Genomic DNA, 17,822 nt, shown 5'->3' on the forward strand with positions numbered 1-17,822 from the left:
GAAAGAGTTTTGCGTGACGGAGGGGGTGTGAGGCAATAGCGTTACGTCATGGCGTTGCGTCAGCTTCTGGAATGGATGGGCCCCATACTTGTTAAAAAATTTCCAAGTTGTTTGATTATCTCGTACACTACCAGATTTCTTCTTATCCTTTCAGACCCGGATTCTCAAAAGACGATAATAACCCTATTACTGCTGCTGCTGGAAGCGGAATGCTTGAGGGGTAATTTGGAAATTAGAACAAAACGACAACAGTAGAGCTGTTGACTCAATTGAGTTACACGCCCCATGTGCCCAGGTCCCTGATATTAGGATCTAAAACATTGCTTCACTCAGCTTTGGATAAATAAATATCCATTTATTACAACGTTATTATACTAATAGATGCACTTTCTTAATCTAATAGTTTACTATAATTAGAAACTTAATCGCGACAAAATTTTATCCCTCAACTCAGTGATGCTTTAACTTTCGATCTCTTGTTTTCAATTAAAAGATTTTATAAACTAAATTAATTTTCATCCACTTCTAAATTCTATTTTGTTTTTAAAATTTTATTCACATAAAAATGACTAGGTAAATACATTTAGAAATTTTAATTATAAATACATCTAGATTTTATTATAATATTATATATATAACAATTATGATGGTCCGGCTACAGTGCAACTGTGGTACCGTGCCACAGTTGCATCTAGCCGTTGGATGCACTTGAATAGATGGGGGTCCACATACATCCAACGGCTGGATACAACTGTGGCACGGTACCACAGTTGCACCACATATTTTCCCTAATTATGATTACTCCCAATGATCAAATGTGGTATTGGCCATATAATAGATCCAAAAGCCAATGTTAGATACTCTTTTAAACCTTTCTTCTAATTTATTATAATTTTTGACAGTCTGGCATGCATGTGTTTTATGTATACGACATATGCATAAAAGCACTGATTGGCTCAACGGGTAATATTAAATGGTATGTCAAGTTCGAAATTTGAATTCAACACAACAAAGAGAGGCTTGATTTACAGAATAATAAAAAGTTTTGGTTGCACATGAATCATGAGGGAAAGGTGGATGAGAACAGTTGACAACTGACCCTTCTCCGAAAATATCTATGTTTACATTTGGGGTGAAATGTCTAATTTGTTGACGTTTAAACAATTGGTGTAATTAATCACTACCAATGGCAGTGGCGTAGCAGCAGCACTCTACAGCAGAAAGGCAAAACTTATTTAATTGTAGCACATTGCCTAGTTAACTGAGATTGAACTGAATATCCTCGCATTGATGTCAACTCTTTTAATGCATTTTTCAAGCGTAAAAATGTGAAGGTCTGATCTTTACACTACTATATACTAAATACATTCTCACCATTTTTCTTCATTTACCGTTTCATTCTCTACACAAGCCATTAGAGTCCCCTAACATCACGATCGCACTCTGACCATCATCACCTCATTACTACATTTTGCCAACCCAAACTCTAAAAGAATCAACAAATATGCTAAAGAAACAAGTTGCCTCGCCGGCACTTCGCACTCATTTTGCCTTCCCATTAGAATCATCAGCTGCTGATTTCTACACGCCAAATCACTCTTCTTGGCTTGCTCGGCCTCTCTGACCAAATGCACACTGGTGCAAAATCAACTGTGTAACTCACCTGAGAAACAGAGACCGCAAAACATCAAGAGGGTTCAGTAAAATAACAGAGAACTTCAAATGTTAAAGCAAGAAATAAATAATGTTAATTTTATATCATGATAACATCTACAAACTAAAAGTTACACCATATGCAGTCAACAATAAATGTGAAACACTATGGATTAAGTTAGACATGCAAGAAAAAATATCTCTGCATCTCCCATTACATCATTTGGAATAGTTGATTTTGTTAAATTATTCATCCAGTGTTCTGAAGTCACCTAAACTTTTTAAGTCGTGATCATCCACAGGACGCCAGCTTTACATTTCTATGTATTAAAACAATTTGCGCTCCATGTTAATCCCTATTAAGAGTTGTGCCATCAACATGGGAAGTAGAGTGCAGCACAAACAATAACAAATTTCGCCTAAACATACTTAGACTCCTTTGATTCTAACAGTAATTAAATCTCTGCCAAAACACAAGTATGACGAATTTGGCAATAATCATAAATTTAATATCATTTCAAATAAATTCCTCTCATGAAAATGAAACAAGCAGAATTACATTTGTTTGATTGACGGTACATACATATGAAGGGTAACAAGACTAGCTGTAAAATCCTTAATATACACAAAATAACTTGCAGAAATATCGTCAAACATAAGTAAACTTATAGTTGACCTGCGCTATAAATGGCATTTACCTATTCTATGTACGATCAGGATCCCTTTGGATCACTTCTCACACATTTAAATCAGTTAAATAATTATCCATGCCCTGAGAAAATAATGAACAAGGTATGCTCATATCATTTTCAGCTGACTTCATAAAGAAGTATACACAATGAAGAACTTACCATAAAAGTTCAGAGCTACATGCTGTAAGAATGCCGTATGATGGATAAACACATGGGAAGCCATCTTAAGAATGGATCAAGAACAACATGTAAGCATAATCTATCTGGAAACTTGATCTGCTTGTGGCGCCAAATAATTGGACCCTTTCCTTAGTACCTCAGCTTCTCTGGCTATCTGGATATCTGATGGCCAAAAATATTGCTGTACAACTTTGAAAAGAAAACGAGGGAGCAATGCAACAATTAAAATAAGAAAAATGATGAGCCAGTAGGTAGGTGACTTAGCCAGATGGTAGATTGTCCTGCCAAAAGCAAAAAGTTTGTTTGCTTAATCACATAAAAACCAGAATGAGATAGGCAATAAAATATGTCCCATTAAGAAGCAACAAACTAACCAGTAATTGGGAAATACAGGAATAGAATCCAACACCACCATGCAGGCATACGTAGTAATTATCGAGCCCCATACCGCAGCATGAGTAACAAATACCCAACGCTGAATGTCCATTGCCAGGAGTATGTTAACAAGGATGACCACTGCTATTGTCCATACACTGCCCATGCTCCAAATATCAATTGTGCTGTTCTGGTAGGCATATAAAGGTATATAGAAGAGAACAAGACTCTGCCACAGTGTGTCACACATTGTGAGCCAGAAGAGCTGCATATTGTATGCTTCTTGTCTATGCCCCGCACCATAAAGTTTTGGATACTGCATTAGTGTCTTATGGCTTAAGTCCTTGTCGACAATACCAACAACAATAGTGGGCACAGATGTATATAAAAGAGAATAAAATACACTACTCCAATCTGTTAATGCAGAAGTTGTTGAAAATCCTGTGAATAGTATGTACCTACAAAAATAAGTAAAACCATGTTAATATGAAACCAGCAATCCTAAAGGGTTGCAGCATTTGTGATCCAAAGAGAACATAACTTCACTTTTTGGAATTCCATAATACTGAATTACTACCTACATTTGTGGATTAAATGTGTTACATAAAAAGCCAAGTCAGATCATGAAAAAGGAAAAATTAAAACAACTAATTCCGTCCAGATCTGCAGGACAATTTGATGATAGCCAAAAGTAGCAGAGCATTACATAAACTAGAATCCACTTTTTTTTCCCCCGCAAGTTATGAAACAGGAAAAATAATTCAAAGAACTAATTCCATCCAAATCCCCAGGGCAAGATAGCCCAGAAGTACCAAAGTATTAACATAAACTAGAATCCATTTCTTTTTTTTCCTACTTAAGAAACAGGAAACCAGATTCTACGACACAGGAACTTAATTCAAATACTGGTCAACTTATATTGCTTTATTTGTCACTGAATACAAATGAAAGTATTGCATATTACTGATAACAGTTTCATTTTCAGAATTCTTAAATCTGTATAAGTAATGCCTAAACATCAACGATATCTCCCACCAAAGGCAATACCTAAACATGTAACACATACTATGATGCATAAGATTTAGATCGGACATAAAAGAGAGCCATGCATACCAAAATAACATCAACACAAAAACTGCATTACGGTAGAAGTTGTATAGAACTAAATATCCAATTCGCTGATAATTCCAGTGGCCATGCACCAGAAGTAATCTTTTCAGAAACCGGAACTGTCCCATTGCAAAGTCTGATGCCATCACTGCTTGACGGCCTTCCTGACCACATATCCCAACACCAACATCTGCCATTTGGATCATTGAAACATCATTCGCCCCTACCAAAAATATCATTTGGTCAGATAAAAGTAAGAACAGCTTACCAAGAGTGATTTAGTGTTTACACTGATTTGTATCCTCACAATGTGAATAATTTGATAAAATTGAAACTAGGTAATAAGTATATGTTCCATGTCCAAGCACTGAATTATTACAAGGTGGCCAGATCAAACCAACCAAGATGAAGCTCACTCCCCTCCCCAAAAGCAAAAGAACCATCAGAAAGACAACTCACCATCACCTATAGCCAGGGTCATATCGTCAGTGCGGCTCTTGATTAGATCAACAATTCCAGCCTTCTGCAATGGTGCAACACGACAGCAGAGCACAACCCGACAGGAAGTTGCAAGGTCAAAAAGCTGTTGCAAAAAAATAATAATAATCAATCATATTAAGCAAGAGTTATAAACATCCAAAGTACAAGGAAGCTAATTAACCAAATCATTATGCAGAAATAAGTAAATGTAGTACAAGCACTTCACTGAAGTAGGACTGTAGGAGAAAAAGGTTCATACATCTGACTCTAAATCTTTCTCCAGAATGTATACCAAACTATTCCCATCAATGATGAGTGCTAATGATGCAATCGCTGCTACTTCCTTCACATCATGCCCTTGTGGCACATCAGAAAACTTTGCATCATTGGATATCGCAAGATATTCAATTTCGGCACTCCTTTTCAACTTCGAGTTACATTTTGTTGTATTTGATGATTTCACACCATATCTGGCCTTTGCATCAGCCAAAAGATCTTTGCACTCCTCCTCTGAATTTCCATTTATAATTATTTGCTGCATATCTGGGGTCAGAAGTTTGCAAGAGAGAGCAATTGAAATTGCTGTGTCTTGTTTATCCCCAGTCAGAACCCAGACCTTGATTCCTGCTTGCCGGAGGGCCTCGATGGCTTCTGGTACACCGTCTTGTAGCTTGTCCTCGATTCCAGTAGCTCCAAGTAAAGTCAAGTCACATTCAATAAGAGCAGCTGTCTGACGAAGTTTTGAAGCTCTGTCAACTAAAGAAGTGCTTGCATCTTCATACCTGTGTTGCCACTGCTTGAGTTCTTCATCTGCAAGATCCCGTGAAGCAACCACAAGAGTGCGTAAGCCCTGAGATGAGTATTCACTAAGATGGCTCTGAGTTATATGCCTTATAAGATCATTCCTCTTAGAATCTTTAGCTAATATGTTGAACATTGAACTATCAGCTCCCTTAACCAACACCTTCACAGAATTGTCAGGGAATCTGATAACCACAGACATTCTTTTCCGAACACTATCAAACTCATGCAACCCCAGTACATCCAACCTACATGCAACATTTTAGATTAGCATATGGAGCATCCATTTTGACAATATAAAAAGTGTGTCACCAGAAGATTCAAATACCCAACTTCAGTAAGTAATTTGGGATGAACAGGTGGCTGATGAAAGTCATACACAAGAAAAGAGAACATAAAAAGTGAGAAACTGTGTACCTTAGCCCTTCACCATTAATGTCAATCACAATATGTCCAGATGTGCGCTCAAACAGAGTATATCCATAAGCAGAGGCTGCAGAAACTAATGCTTGCTCATCAGGAGATTCACCCTGATAGTCAATGGCTTCCACATTTTCAAGTAATCCATTTGTGCATCCGGAAGATCTACTGGGAGTAGGAATTGGGATCACGGTATTACAAGCAGCCAGTGTAAGGAAAAATTCATGAGCGGCAATCCTTTCATCTCCAACTAGGTCTTTGGATAACAACTCCATGAGTTTAGAGTCAACAGAAATTTCAGATTTAAGCTTCCATCTCCTAACAGCAGCTGTTAGAGCAAAAGATCAAAAAAGAGAGAAATTACACATGATAAATACTAACACATTAAATAAATCTTATAGAATCATCAAATTATTTAAGTTCATTGATAGAAAACCCCCCCAAAAAAAAATGAATTCTATTACTGGCGACAGCTTTCATATTCTCTCTTTCCAAAAGGCATTACCTTGAGAAAATAATGCAGATCTAATATAGACACTAAGAAAAAAATTTCTTCAAGAGCAATTGGAGAATACTTTTACTTTCTTAATGATTAAATGCAATTAAGAGATGAGCAGTCCCTGAGAAGACACCATTTTCACATTATAGACTGTCAAATACCTCAGAGACCCCTAATTTGAAAGGAAACAATGCACAATTACAAGCCAAAATAAACCGTAGGAACTTTACAAATTTTCAAGCCCATCACTGTCAACCCACAGACGGCCAAAAATTGCAGCTGCAAATAACTTGTTTGCTTCCTCATTTATTAAATGTTTCTGAATTCCAGCAAATTATGTTAATCTTTTAAAAGATATAAAATACACAAGCCATTTGAAGGTTCTAGCTAACAAATGGTAATAAAATGAGAAGATTGCGCTCAATCAGTTACAGCACATGAGACAATAGAAGGTGGCCTTAATTAAATCAAGTATGCAGTCAAACGGTCTCTGTTATTAAGAAAGGAAAACTATCAAATGATAAAATGGGTACTTTGTCATACCTGCAGAGACCTGTTGGGCCAATAGCAAGGAGTTCCCATAATTCTTCCCGCAAACACTAGCTCTTTGAAATTCCATTTTGTTCTCAGTAAGTGTCCCCGTTTTGTCTGAAAATATATAGCGAATTTGACCCAAATCCTCATTTATACTCAATGTTCGGCACTGAAACCTTGAGCCAGAGCTACTGTCGTACATATGCTTGTCTTCGATCATGAAATATGACTGTCCTAAACGAACCAATTCCATGGTAATGTACAGAGATATAGGTATCATTATCTGAAAAACTATAATAGAGCTCAAAAAAGAGAAAAAAGTCTCCATAGGGATCCCATAATATTTAAATTTTTTATGGTTATTCTTCCCATTGGTGAAGTATAATTTCCTGTAATAAGGCAAAGTATCAAGCCGGTCTTTGTAGCGTACAAGCCATAGACCCATCCCAAGTGCCACAACCAGACACATCACCAGAAGGAAAATAGATAACCATAGGGTCTCTCTGTTCATGTAATTTTCCAGTCTGCTTCGCTTGGATGGTGATGCTGCACTATTTAACATTGCTTTTGTCTCCTGTCCAGCATATACCACAACACCAATTATCCAATCAGTATTCTTCAGCTGACAACCACGCAAAACAATGTTGGATTGGCTAAGGGGGAATTTTTGGCCATTGAACTCCATATTGGCTGTGAACTCATAAACGTTCCTATTAGGTTGCTCACATTTGATAGTCCCTGATACAATAGAACCTTCAAATACCGTAGAAGCTGTTTCCTGCCTGGCATACCTTGTCTTCAAGTTCGACTCACCGTCCAAATTCATTGTTTGAATGTAAGCAATTCCACTAGGATCACTAGTCCCCAGCAACACCACGTCACATGGAATTGAGTCATCAGAACAGATCTTCACAACTTCGCCAGCCCTTATGTTTTTCCACTTTTTCAAGTGAAATTGATCAGATTGAAGTACTAGTGCCTCACGGTTGTTCTCATTCCGATCTGATCTGTGTCTTCGCCAATCTTCATATCCATCTTTAATAGCGGTGACAAAGAGCACAAACAGTAGGGGGAAAAGGGACACTGTTCTCCCAAAGACTGCGAGAGGGGGCAGCTGATTAAGAGCAGCAATAGCCAGGAAATATAAATAAGCTACCCGATGGAACTGAATGAAAAGATTCTTGGGCAAGAAGGTGATCAGGGTATATTTGCTAGTTCGGATCTCATTCCCAGTGAACTCATACTTGTCATTTGTTTTCCTCGGATGGTTAATGTAAATTGATCTGGGATTCTCTTCATGACACATATTATCTTCAAACTGAGTGCTTTTATGACATACTCTCTGCGATTTGCATGCCTTTTCCTGCCCTAGAGATGAACCTTTGGAGATTTCAAAGGTGGCTGAAGTTATATTGCTATTACCCAGCTCCATTGAAACCAGGTGTAACGACTTCTTCACAGGGCATGCCAATGAAATCTCCTTAGGTAAAAGTGGGTCTACAGTAGCAGTTTCGTTATCGTTGTTGGTGCCAATGTCTTCGTCCTTCAAGTCAATATCGCTGAGGGTGTCATCAGTATTGGAAGAAGAGGACGAAGCATTGGAGCAAATATAGCCTAAATTATCAGAACGATATCTCACAGATGAGGCTGACAGCAATGGCTGCTGCCCACGGCTCATAAATTATTCTCCAATGCCCACATTGGAGAATTGGACTGATAACTTGCCCCCAATGCTAAAGCAAAAACCCAAGCCACCCACTAAAAGCAATGGTTTGTCACACCAAACAATTCCCTATTGTTTGCTTTTCCCGGCCAAACTAAACAAGCCAGAGAAATCTGGGCTCTATTTGTCAAAAATCGACAACTTTTCACCCAAAAAAACCACATTTTTCTTCTGTAGTAAATCAATCAACGCACCATCGCTCCCCCTTAATCCAAACATGCAATTGAATTCCAACAAACCCTCACGAAAATGCTCCTCAATCCCTCAGAAAGATATCAAAAGCTTCCCTTTTAATGGCAAAGCAGAATTTTTTCCCCCCCAAATCCAGAACTGAAAAACACACAAGACAAACACACACACCACACACAGAGAAGCAGCGCAACAAAAACGTATCAGAAAATGACAGAGTCTGTATAACCCTAAACTGAATCAACAAAATAAAAATTCATAATTCACAAAACACAAAACACAAAAGGCGATTGATTGTCCCAAAAACCACAGCAGTAATGAGAAATGATGACGCACCTCAAAAGCAGAGGCAGGAGGCAATGATAAAAGCTTATCGTCTCGGGATTAAGATTAAAAGGGAGGAGTGTAGATCAGACGGCTATGAATGCACTGAAAACGAAATCATGGAGATGTGGCAGAGCGACGGATCAGAGTCGAACAGATGATAAAAGTAATAATAATAATCAGATCTCTCTCTCACTCAGTCAGTCTCGTGCTTGACGAAAAGGAAAATTGAACAATGGGGGCCCTCCAGACAGACAACGGAACGGCACGGAAGGGGGGAAAGAAACAGCAAAATAATCGGAGACAACGACTGAATGAACGATGACCGGATGAGTGGTGTGCCTCAATTCTTGGCTTTGCCCTGTCACACACACCTGCTCACCTTTATACGTTATGTTATTGTTAATGTATACAATACTATGTACACCCATGTGTATATCAATCTCTGCCGCTTTTGCCCCCTTATTTTTTAATTGATTTGATGTTTGTTAAATCTTTTTTTCTTTAATTTTGTTAAATCTAATTTAATCTACTAAAAAAAATGAAACTTGGAAATTTGATTCATTTTTTAAAGTTATTTTATTAGTTTTTATATGGACTGAAATTTTTTAGTACGGCCACATTTAATATGGATATGACTAACACCTACAAGGACCCAAAAATGTAAAGCAAACCCCCGTGCATTTAGAGGAATTTAATTGGTCCTCCTCGGCGTCGGGTTAAAATTTAGATTCCGAGACTGCCCTCGACGTACGGCGCGTACTAAAGGAACGGCCGACGGAACAGTGTCAATTCAGATAATTGGATGCCAAACGGATAGGAGGAGCCTGTGAAATTTTGGCACGTCGCTTTCGCCTCTGTCCGCTGTTCAAAATTTTTGCTTCTAAATCTCGAAAATGCCCCTTACCGAAATATACTGTTTGGTGGGTCCGGGCCAAGTACATCTTATCGAACTGTGGCCGTCGATGAGATGGAATATCGTGCGGTTGATGTTGCTTTGGAGGTACAAAAAGGAGATTTCATTCTTCTCCTCTGTCTAAACAACAGTACTTGACTTTTAGCTTTTCAGTTGCAGTGCAGAGAGAGAGTTTTGCCGAGTTCTTACTCAAAGTAGAGTCCTGCAGTAGTCGTGGTGTTTGGGTTACAAAATCTTATTAGGCTAGAGATATATCCTTTGTCCTCGCACTTTCTGTGGTAAAATATTTTGTCTTACCCGTGATGCCCATCCAAATATTTGTTTTATTCTGTACTTGGTGACTTTTTTGTTTTTTTTTTACACTAATAAATTACACTAAAAGTGTATCAAACTTATCCCGAAAAAATCTATTACGACACAACTTAAATTTCTACTTTCACATAATATTAGAGAGATATTTATTCCATTCATATGAATGAGAGATAAAATATATCTCTTCTTGATTTAATTGAGAGGAAAATTTAGATTCGGCCACTATCATACTCGAATCCACGCACTCAAAGTTAATTCACCCAAATTTGTTAAGAAATCCTCATCGAGAAAGGTACTTAGAAACTATTAGTCTAAAAAAAGAAAGCTTGTTATTGAGAGATAGAAGACATCTTTTTCAATGCCAACCAAAACAATAAAATATTATTATGTTACGCTAAATCATTTGTTTTAAACAAATATTGCATTAAATTTTTTAAAGAAAATACAAAATTATTCTAATAATTTTAATTTAAAATAGACTATTAATATAGTTATATGTTCAATTGTTATGTAATGTTTAAGTATTTTTAAATTAAATAAAACAAATATTAAATGCAATTAGTCATTGTATTAGTCTCTCTCTCTCTCTCTCTCTTTCGTTTATTTTATTTTTCTCACAGACAAACTAAGCTGGTATATATGATGAGCATGTAACCTTTAAGTCCTAACTATAAGACGTGTGTACAACGAACAATTTTAACAGAATATTTTATGTGTAAATACTTAAAATAATTATAGATTTATTGACAAATATTTATTTTTCAATTATTGATTGGACTATACATCAGGTATACTAAAACTTAATTAGTATCAATTACTCTCAAAATCATTAATTACCTTCTAGTGTGTTTATATGAGTAATTTTGGAATATCTCCTATAACGTAAACAACACATTTTATTTGTAATGATCACTTCAAATAAATTGAGGTTTATTGATAAGAGTCTCTTCCATCATAAATAAAAAATCTAACAGACTGACACTGAATATTTAAAAATTCAGATAGTGCTTAAATTTTTCAAAATAATTAATCACCTCCTAATGTGCCCTAGTAGAAGTTGATGTTTCATATACAACAAACAACATACTTTAGTCATTAATGATGGTGGTTACAAATAAGTATAACCTTTTTGAATTTTTGGAGGCTTGAGTCATATTTATCTATCTATTTATTACAAGAAAAAGGAAAAAAAAATCAAGTCTTTTTTTTAATTATTGATATAATTAATGATGTCGTGGGATAATCATGTTCACAAGATCAATAATTTATAATTATCATCAAAATTAATTATTTCGTTACTAATTACTGTTTTACGGCACTCATTTAAGTGAAAGCACCCAGAGGCAATTAACCCAAAAGAAGCCCAAGCCCAAACAAATAAAACAACATGGTAAAGCCGCTGTGCGGCATCAGAAACCGTTCATCCGCCCAGGCCTCGCAAAAGAAGCAGCTTTCACAACCTTCTCGAAAGACATTATCAAACAAAGCCTCCTCTTTAGCCTCGACTTTGCTTCTTCCAGTTTTACGTGGTCAACAACTTCAGATCCCACTGGTAAGTTTTCTATCTTATCTAATATGTTCTTTTTCTTTTTCTTACGTTAGATCTTTCAGATTTGTCTTCGCTTGCTCGTTTGCTCACCTACCGTTTAATTTTTTTCAATATTTTTTCTTTTCCAATTTTTTTTGGGATTAGGTAAGAGTTCGGGGATTTGAGCAGCTATGGAGCAAGAACTGGTGGAGCTATTTGACGCCGCAAAGAAAGCGGCGGACTCGGCGGCCATTGACGGAGTGTCGTCCGGTGGGCCCGAGGTGTCGCGATGTGTCGACGCCTTGAAACGGCTCAAGTCTTTTCCCGTTACGTATGATGTGCTCGTCTCCACTCAGGTATTGTTAAATGTTCATTTTGTGGTTTTTTTTAACATGTTGTTTGATTTTGGGAATTGGTTGTAATCAGGGGAAAAAATATTATTATTATTATTTTTTTAGTTTGGTACTGCAGATTGTGGGAATTTGATCTAGTTTGAATAGAATGCTGATTTGTGATTGATTGTAATCAGTAGATGAAAATATATAATGTTGTGTTAATTTTTTTTAATTATTTTGGTTGGTTTTGTGTTTTAATGTAAAATAAAGTTGAAAAGTAACTGTTGTTGATGAAAGAAAGGAATAGATTCTTTTCTTCTTAGCTATTCAATTGTTTTTATTTTGAATTTCTGAAGTAGAGAATCTCTTGGAATTTGATGTTTGAAGGTATTATGAGGAGACCTGGTTCCTATTTTAGGGTGTGGCCACACTTTTACATCAATAAACCTGATATTGTTGGTCGATCAATTCAGTTATTGTGCTGTGTGATTGTTGTGTTCACATGCGGAACTGTATTATGTGCAGTTGGTTGTGCTAAGGGATACTCTTTTGGTGGCATTTTTATTTTTGCATGCATAACAGTCCTACTGTCTTCAAAATGTCTTTTTTTTTTACACAAGTGTTGTGACATTTGCATTTGCTGTTGTAAGATACTCACAATTCCACGTGGAACTAAACAAGCTCGCTTAAGGGCTTATATGTTAAGACTTACTTTGAATTTATTGACAAGCTCAAACGGAGGGCTCCCATATCCACCAGATAGGCTGGCCCAAGGGGCCCAATTCCATAATCTGTTAATTGAGTGACTGCACTGGCTACCACTCATGTGTAAGGGTTGCAAATCCACTGAAATTGGTCACTATGTGTGCTGTGTGCGTGGGCTCGGCCTGTTTTCTACCATCTTGATGATTCAATTTTTGTTTTATTGAATGGTCCATTGGTTTTTGAGTTTCAACCAATGATGCAGAATAAAGATGATATAATTATTTTTTATATAAGTTATGTGTTTAAAAAAATATATATTTTCCTTGAGTAGTTTTCTTATTTGAGTAGGATTTTGCATTTCAAGTAGATTGCCTAAGATTGATGTTCAGGGTTTGGCCACTATAACTAGGGCCTTAGTTTTCATTTTCAAGTAGATTGTGATGGTTATTCACATAAAATAATGATTATTCCTCTTGATCTTTTTTCCTACCATTCTCTATGAGTTTCTTCTCTTTGTTCTCTAAATTTCTGGTCTTTGTACTAAATTCTTCTCTTATTTTCCCACTTTCTTCCAAGTTTCTCCCGCCTTTGTCTATTAGTTATCCTGAGGGTCATCCATTGTACATTAATCTGTCACTTACCTTGATTTTAGCATTGAATCAGTGTTTCTGAACTGATTTTTGCTGAAATAAAGGCTGTGGCTGTCTGTTCTGCAAAGTATCCATAGAGTGGTTCCAAAGCTACTCAAAGTGCAGAAATTTCATTCTCTCTTCTCAGAAGCTGCTGAGCCTGGATCATCGATCACTAGCTGCTTCTTCACCATCTTGATAACCTGTCGCTGTTCTTTGCTGCTGCACTTGTAAGTGCATTCTTGCAGCAGTGTTTCATTGTATCCTAGAGTTCAGAACATTGTATACACCCTTTTTATACTGGATTGACTTACCAGAGAGGCGGTATTTGGTCTTAGGGACAGTGGCACTCTGGCACGCCTCAATGCTTTCCTTTATCCCGACTCTATTGCATTTCTTTGCTGCTGTGAAGTTCTTATCTGCTGTTGTCAATCTGCTTCTGTGCCTGATGTTTTTCTGTTCTGGAGTTTTCTATTTTTCTTAGCTGATTTCTGCCATTTTCGCTGTTTGTTGGTTCTTTTGCTGCAGATTTTTCGTGCTGGTCTTTCTGTTTTTGGTTGACGTTTTTGGGCATATTCACTGATGGTTGCAGGCTTCCAAGAAGCAATCTTACCATACTCATTTTATAGTAGGAAGGATAGCATATAGGAACTGAAATTATCCTCTAAATCTTACTTACAAGCTCCAAATCCATGGTTTTGAATAACCAATTATGTCTTAAGCCTATTTTTTTAAGATGATGGCGGTGACTTCAAACATTTTCCTCCTTGCAATATTTTAATGTAATAAAATTATATAGGTGGTGGGACTTTCTGTCTGTTTTTTGGTTGTTATCTCAGCAGTTGTTGCATGCTTCTTTCTCATGTAGCTATTCCTTTTATTTTTCAGATATCTTTAGATTTCAAAACAAAACACGGTACCACATCTTTCAGATTCCTGCACTTGGCCTTTATGTGTGAACAAATGTATTAATCAGTGTAACTTGGTTTTATACCATATTACAGGTCGGGAAGAGGCTTCGACCCCTCACCAAACATCCAAGAGAGAAGATTCAAATTGTAGCCTCTAACTTGCTCGATATTTGGAAGAAAATAGTCATTGAAGAGACAACCAGAAATAAGAAAAATGGCAGCACTGGCAATAAATCTTCAGTTACAACTGGGGTTGTGAAGCCAGATTCTGGCAAAATTGATAAGGTTCAGAAGACAAGTGCAGTAAAGGTCGAAAAGGTGTCAACTGCGGAAACTGTCAAGGTTGAGAAAACTGGGAGTGTTTCAAGGTCGGAAACTGTGAAGGTGGAAAAGAAGGAAACAAATGGGGATTCTGTCATGGATCGGGGGGAGGCTGTCAAGGTTGAAAAGATAATTGAGGAGGAACAAGCTCCTAGTGTAAGAAAACCATCACAAGGTACGATTGCAACCCCAAAACTGACCCAATTGATCAAATGTAATGACTCTTCGCGTGACAAAATTCGGGAACTTCTTGCGAATGCCTTGTCCAAAGTTGCCAGTGAGGCTGATGAGGAAATAATTGATGAAGTTAATGCATGTGACCCAATTCGAGTTGCTGTTTCTGTGGAATCTGTAATGTTTGAAAAGTTAGGGCGCTCTACTGGTGCAGAGAAACTCAAGTATCGATCTATTATGTTCAACATCCGTGACGAGAAAAACCCTGATTTAAGAAAAAGGGTTCTTCTTGGAGAGGTCAAACCAGAGAGGCTTGTCACCATGAGCCCAGAAGAAATGGCAAGTGATGAGAGACAACGCCAGATTGAGAATATTAAAGAGAAGGCTTTGTTTGAGTGTCAACGTGGTGGTGAAGCGACTGCCACAACTGATCAATTTAAGTGCGCTAGATGCGGACAACGTAAATGCACTTATTATCAGATGCAGACTAGGAGTGCAGATGAACCTATGACAACGTATGTAACATGCGTGAACTGCAGCAAGCGTTGGAAGTTCTGCTAATCCAATTCCGGTCTATCTACAGTTCTGCAGAACCAGATGCAGAGAAGGCATTGAGTTGGATTATTTCAGAATCTCCCTTCTCTTTTGTAACAATTTATCCATAGAGTCAGTGGTTGCAAGGTCTAGAAAACTGTCCTTTAATTTTTATGTGTTTGGTTTAGGGATAACTTAGCATTTGTGAGGTGTTCTGATTTAAATCCCATTTGAAAATCTCAACAAAGTCGGATCATCTCAATTTTTAGGACCCCCCTCGCCCAAGGGAGCTGAGCAGTTCTGTATTGCCTCCGATAGCTTCTTCTTTATGTTAGGTTTTAGGACCTAAATTAATGTCTTGCTTATCAAATACATAAAACTTTGTGTTAACCTCGGGCCTTGTGACCTTGTGGTGTGCGTAATTTTTGTTGGCGACGAGGGTTGAGTCTGTGGTAGAATTGGCTGCGGTAAGGGTAATATGGCAGTTATGCGTACTCTTAAATAATTTTAATAGAAATACTCTGCTTACTAACTTCTTGATGGTTAATGTTGTTTCTGAGCAATTTTTTGTTTACATCATTTGCTGTGTTACTCTGTTGGGTGGAATTGGATTGATGAGTAACATAAAACTAGGGTCCGGCTACAGTGCAACTGTGGTACTGTGCCACAGCTGCAATTCAACTATTGGATGCACTTGCATGGGTGGAGTCCACTGAAATATGCACTTGCATGGGTGGAGTCCATTGAAATCCAACGACTGGATGCAACCGTGATACGGTACTACAATTGCACCACATGTTTTTCCTAAAAACTAATGCATGGTGAGAGTTTTTTAAATAAAGCTATCATTAAATTTAACAAAAGAGGAGCGCAAAGAATTTGAAAGTTGAACCACTGATGAATTATAATGAGATATTGTCTTCCAATGCTTTCAATGCGGGGAGAAAAGGCATTAAACAAGAACCAAAAAAAAAAAAAAAACCATAAAACTCTGGATCAGAAGAAATCTAAGAATGGAAATATTATTTCCCTTTCAACAATTTCTGAAGCAGTCGAGCATGGACTCTCCAAAATGTTTTCACCTTCTGATTCCTCCTCATTCGCCGCATTCGGCTCCTGGATATTAGAAAAGAAAAAAGAAAGGAAAAATCTCTTTTAGTCAATTAGAAAACTCCAAAAAGATAATTCCATTTTTTAAAATAATAATAATCATAATAATGTACATGATTTGGAGAAAATTTACTTGGGAGTTTGCTGCCCCAGTAGTTTTCTTTTCTTGTTCCTTCTCTCTCAGGGACCGTATAGATGACACCCTCTGATTATCAAACAATCAATACTCATTAAAGGAAAAGGGTTAAAAATGAAAAAAGAAAAAAGAAAGAAAATTAAAGAAACTGGATGATATAATTAATGAAAACAGAACTTACTATACAATAAGACTTGAGTTGATTTAATCTGTACAATCTATCAACTTCAATCTCAAGCATCTTTTGAATCTCTCCTCTGTTTTGCAGCCCCTTCATCTGCATATCCAATATCACCTCTCTCTCGTCCAGCATCTTCTCCGTTCTCTCTTTCTCCAATCTCAATCTCTCAAGCTTCTTTCTAATAGCGCTGAGCTCCTCCGCTAACGACGTATCCAGAGATTCAATATTCGTGACGGGTTTATTCTCAGTCTCCTCCTTGATGAGATCTGCAGCTGCAGGGATATGATTCTGATTCTGATTCTTGTCGATGCATTCTTGCTCTGGCTTTGGCTTTGGCTTTGGCTTTAGCTTGGTCGCTGTACTGGGTGTCACCGGAGAGTTTATCGGCTTGAGAGGCGTCCGCCCTGATCTGGGTCTGAGCTTTTCATCTTTGGCGATGGTTGTCATTTTTCGAAGTTATGGGTTTGTTCGATGGAGATGAGAATAATGTCAGAGGTGTTGCCATAAGAAGTTTTTAAATTTGGATGGAGCCAAAGCCAAGTGCCAACGGCTACTTTTTCTTTCTTCTTTTCTTTTTTTTTTAAAAAGAAAAAGTCAGAATTTTTGTTTTTATTTATTTAATTTTAAATATAAGTCGGGGGTAATTATTTCATAGGACTATTAGAAATTTAGGATGTGTTCGGAATTGAGGTTAAGCAGTTGTAGTTTTTAAACTAAATATATTATATCACTTGTATCATGAAAAATATATTATATATTTAATAATTTTATTAAAATTATTATTTAAAATTTATATTTATTATAAATTATTAACTTTTATTTCATATTTATAATTTTTTTTTCACAACAATTATAGTTTAAAAGTTACAACATTTCATTTTCAATCAGACCGTAAACATAAGATATTGACACATTAACAATAGACTCCTCAATTATTTAACTTAATTTTAGAAGTGGTGAAACAATCCAAGTATCCAACAAAGAACAGGCCGCAACTTTCGATTATTATGCTAATGGAATCTTGTCTAAAATCCGCCGCTTTAAGCGGCC

General features: G+C 36.9%; 3 protein-coding genes across 3 annotated transcripts; 1 reads left to right on the forward strand and 2 right to left on the reverse strand.

Moving 5' to 3' along the window:
- Positions 1–1,262: 1,262 nt before the first annotated feature.
- Positions 1,263–9,376, reverse strand: LOC18038708 (phospholipid-transporting ATPase 1). The gene is made up of 9 exons (XM_006429534.2): positions 8,993–9,376; positions 6,754–8,797; positions 5,709–6,039; positions 4,750–5,539; positions 4,470–4,593; positions 4,014–4,233; positions 2,900–3,358; positions 2,505–2,806; positions 1,263–1,663 (listed from the first exon to the last, which is right to left on the reverse strand). Exons 2-8 carry the CDS (start codon positions 8,420–8,422, stop codon positions 2,605–2,607), a joined length of 3,795 nt encoding a protein of 1,264 aa, XP_006429597.1. The 5' UTR covers positions 8,423–8,797; positions 8,993–9,376; the 3' UTR covers positions 1,263–1,663; positions 2,505–2,604.
- Positions 9,377–11,609: 2,233 nt separating this feature from the next.
- On the forward strand, positions 11,610–15,877 carry LOC18038709 (transcription elongation factor TFIIS). The gene is made up of 3 exons (XM_006429536.2): positions 11,610–11,760; positions 11,902–12,092; positions 14,410–15,877. The coding sequence occupies exons 2-3, from the start codon at positions 11,928–11,930 to the stop codon at positions 15,370–15,372; spliced, it is 1,128 nt and encodes a 375-aa protein (XP_006429599.1). The 5' UTR covers positions 11,610–11,760; positions 11,902–11,927; the 3' UTR covers positions 15,373–15,877.
- A 346-nt stretch (positions 15,878–16,223) lies between these two features.
- On the reverse strand, positions 16,224–17,277 carry LOC18040063 (high mobility group B protein 6). The gene is made up of 3 exons (XM_006429537.2): positions 16,773–17,277; positions 16,589–16,660; positions 16,224–16,461 (listed from the first exon to the last, which is right to left on the reverse strand). The coding sequence occupies exons 1-3, from the start codon at positions 17,217–17,219 to the stop codon at positions 16,342–16,344; spliced, it is 639 nt and encodes a 212-aa protein (XP_006429600.2). The 5' UTR covers positions 17,220–17,277; the 3' UTR covers positions 16,224–16,341.
- Between the last annotated feature and the right edge of the window lie 545 nt (positions 17,278–17,822).

The sequence above is a fragment of the Citrus clementina genome, unplaced genomic scaffold, assembly GCF_000493195.1.
Source record: "Citrus clementina cultivar Clemenules unplaced genomic scaffold, Citrus_clementina_v1.0 scaffold_6, whole genome shotgun sequence".
Lineage (NCBI taxonomy): Eukaryota > Viridiplantae > Streptophyta > Magnoliopsida > Sapindales > Rutaceae > Citrus > Citrus x clementina.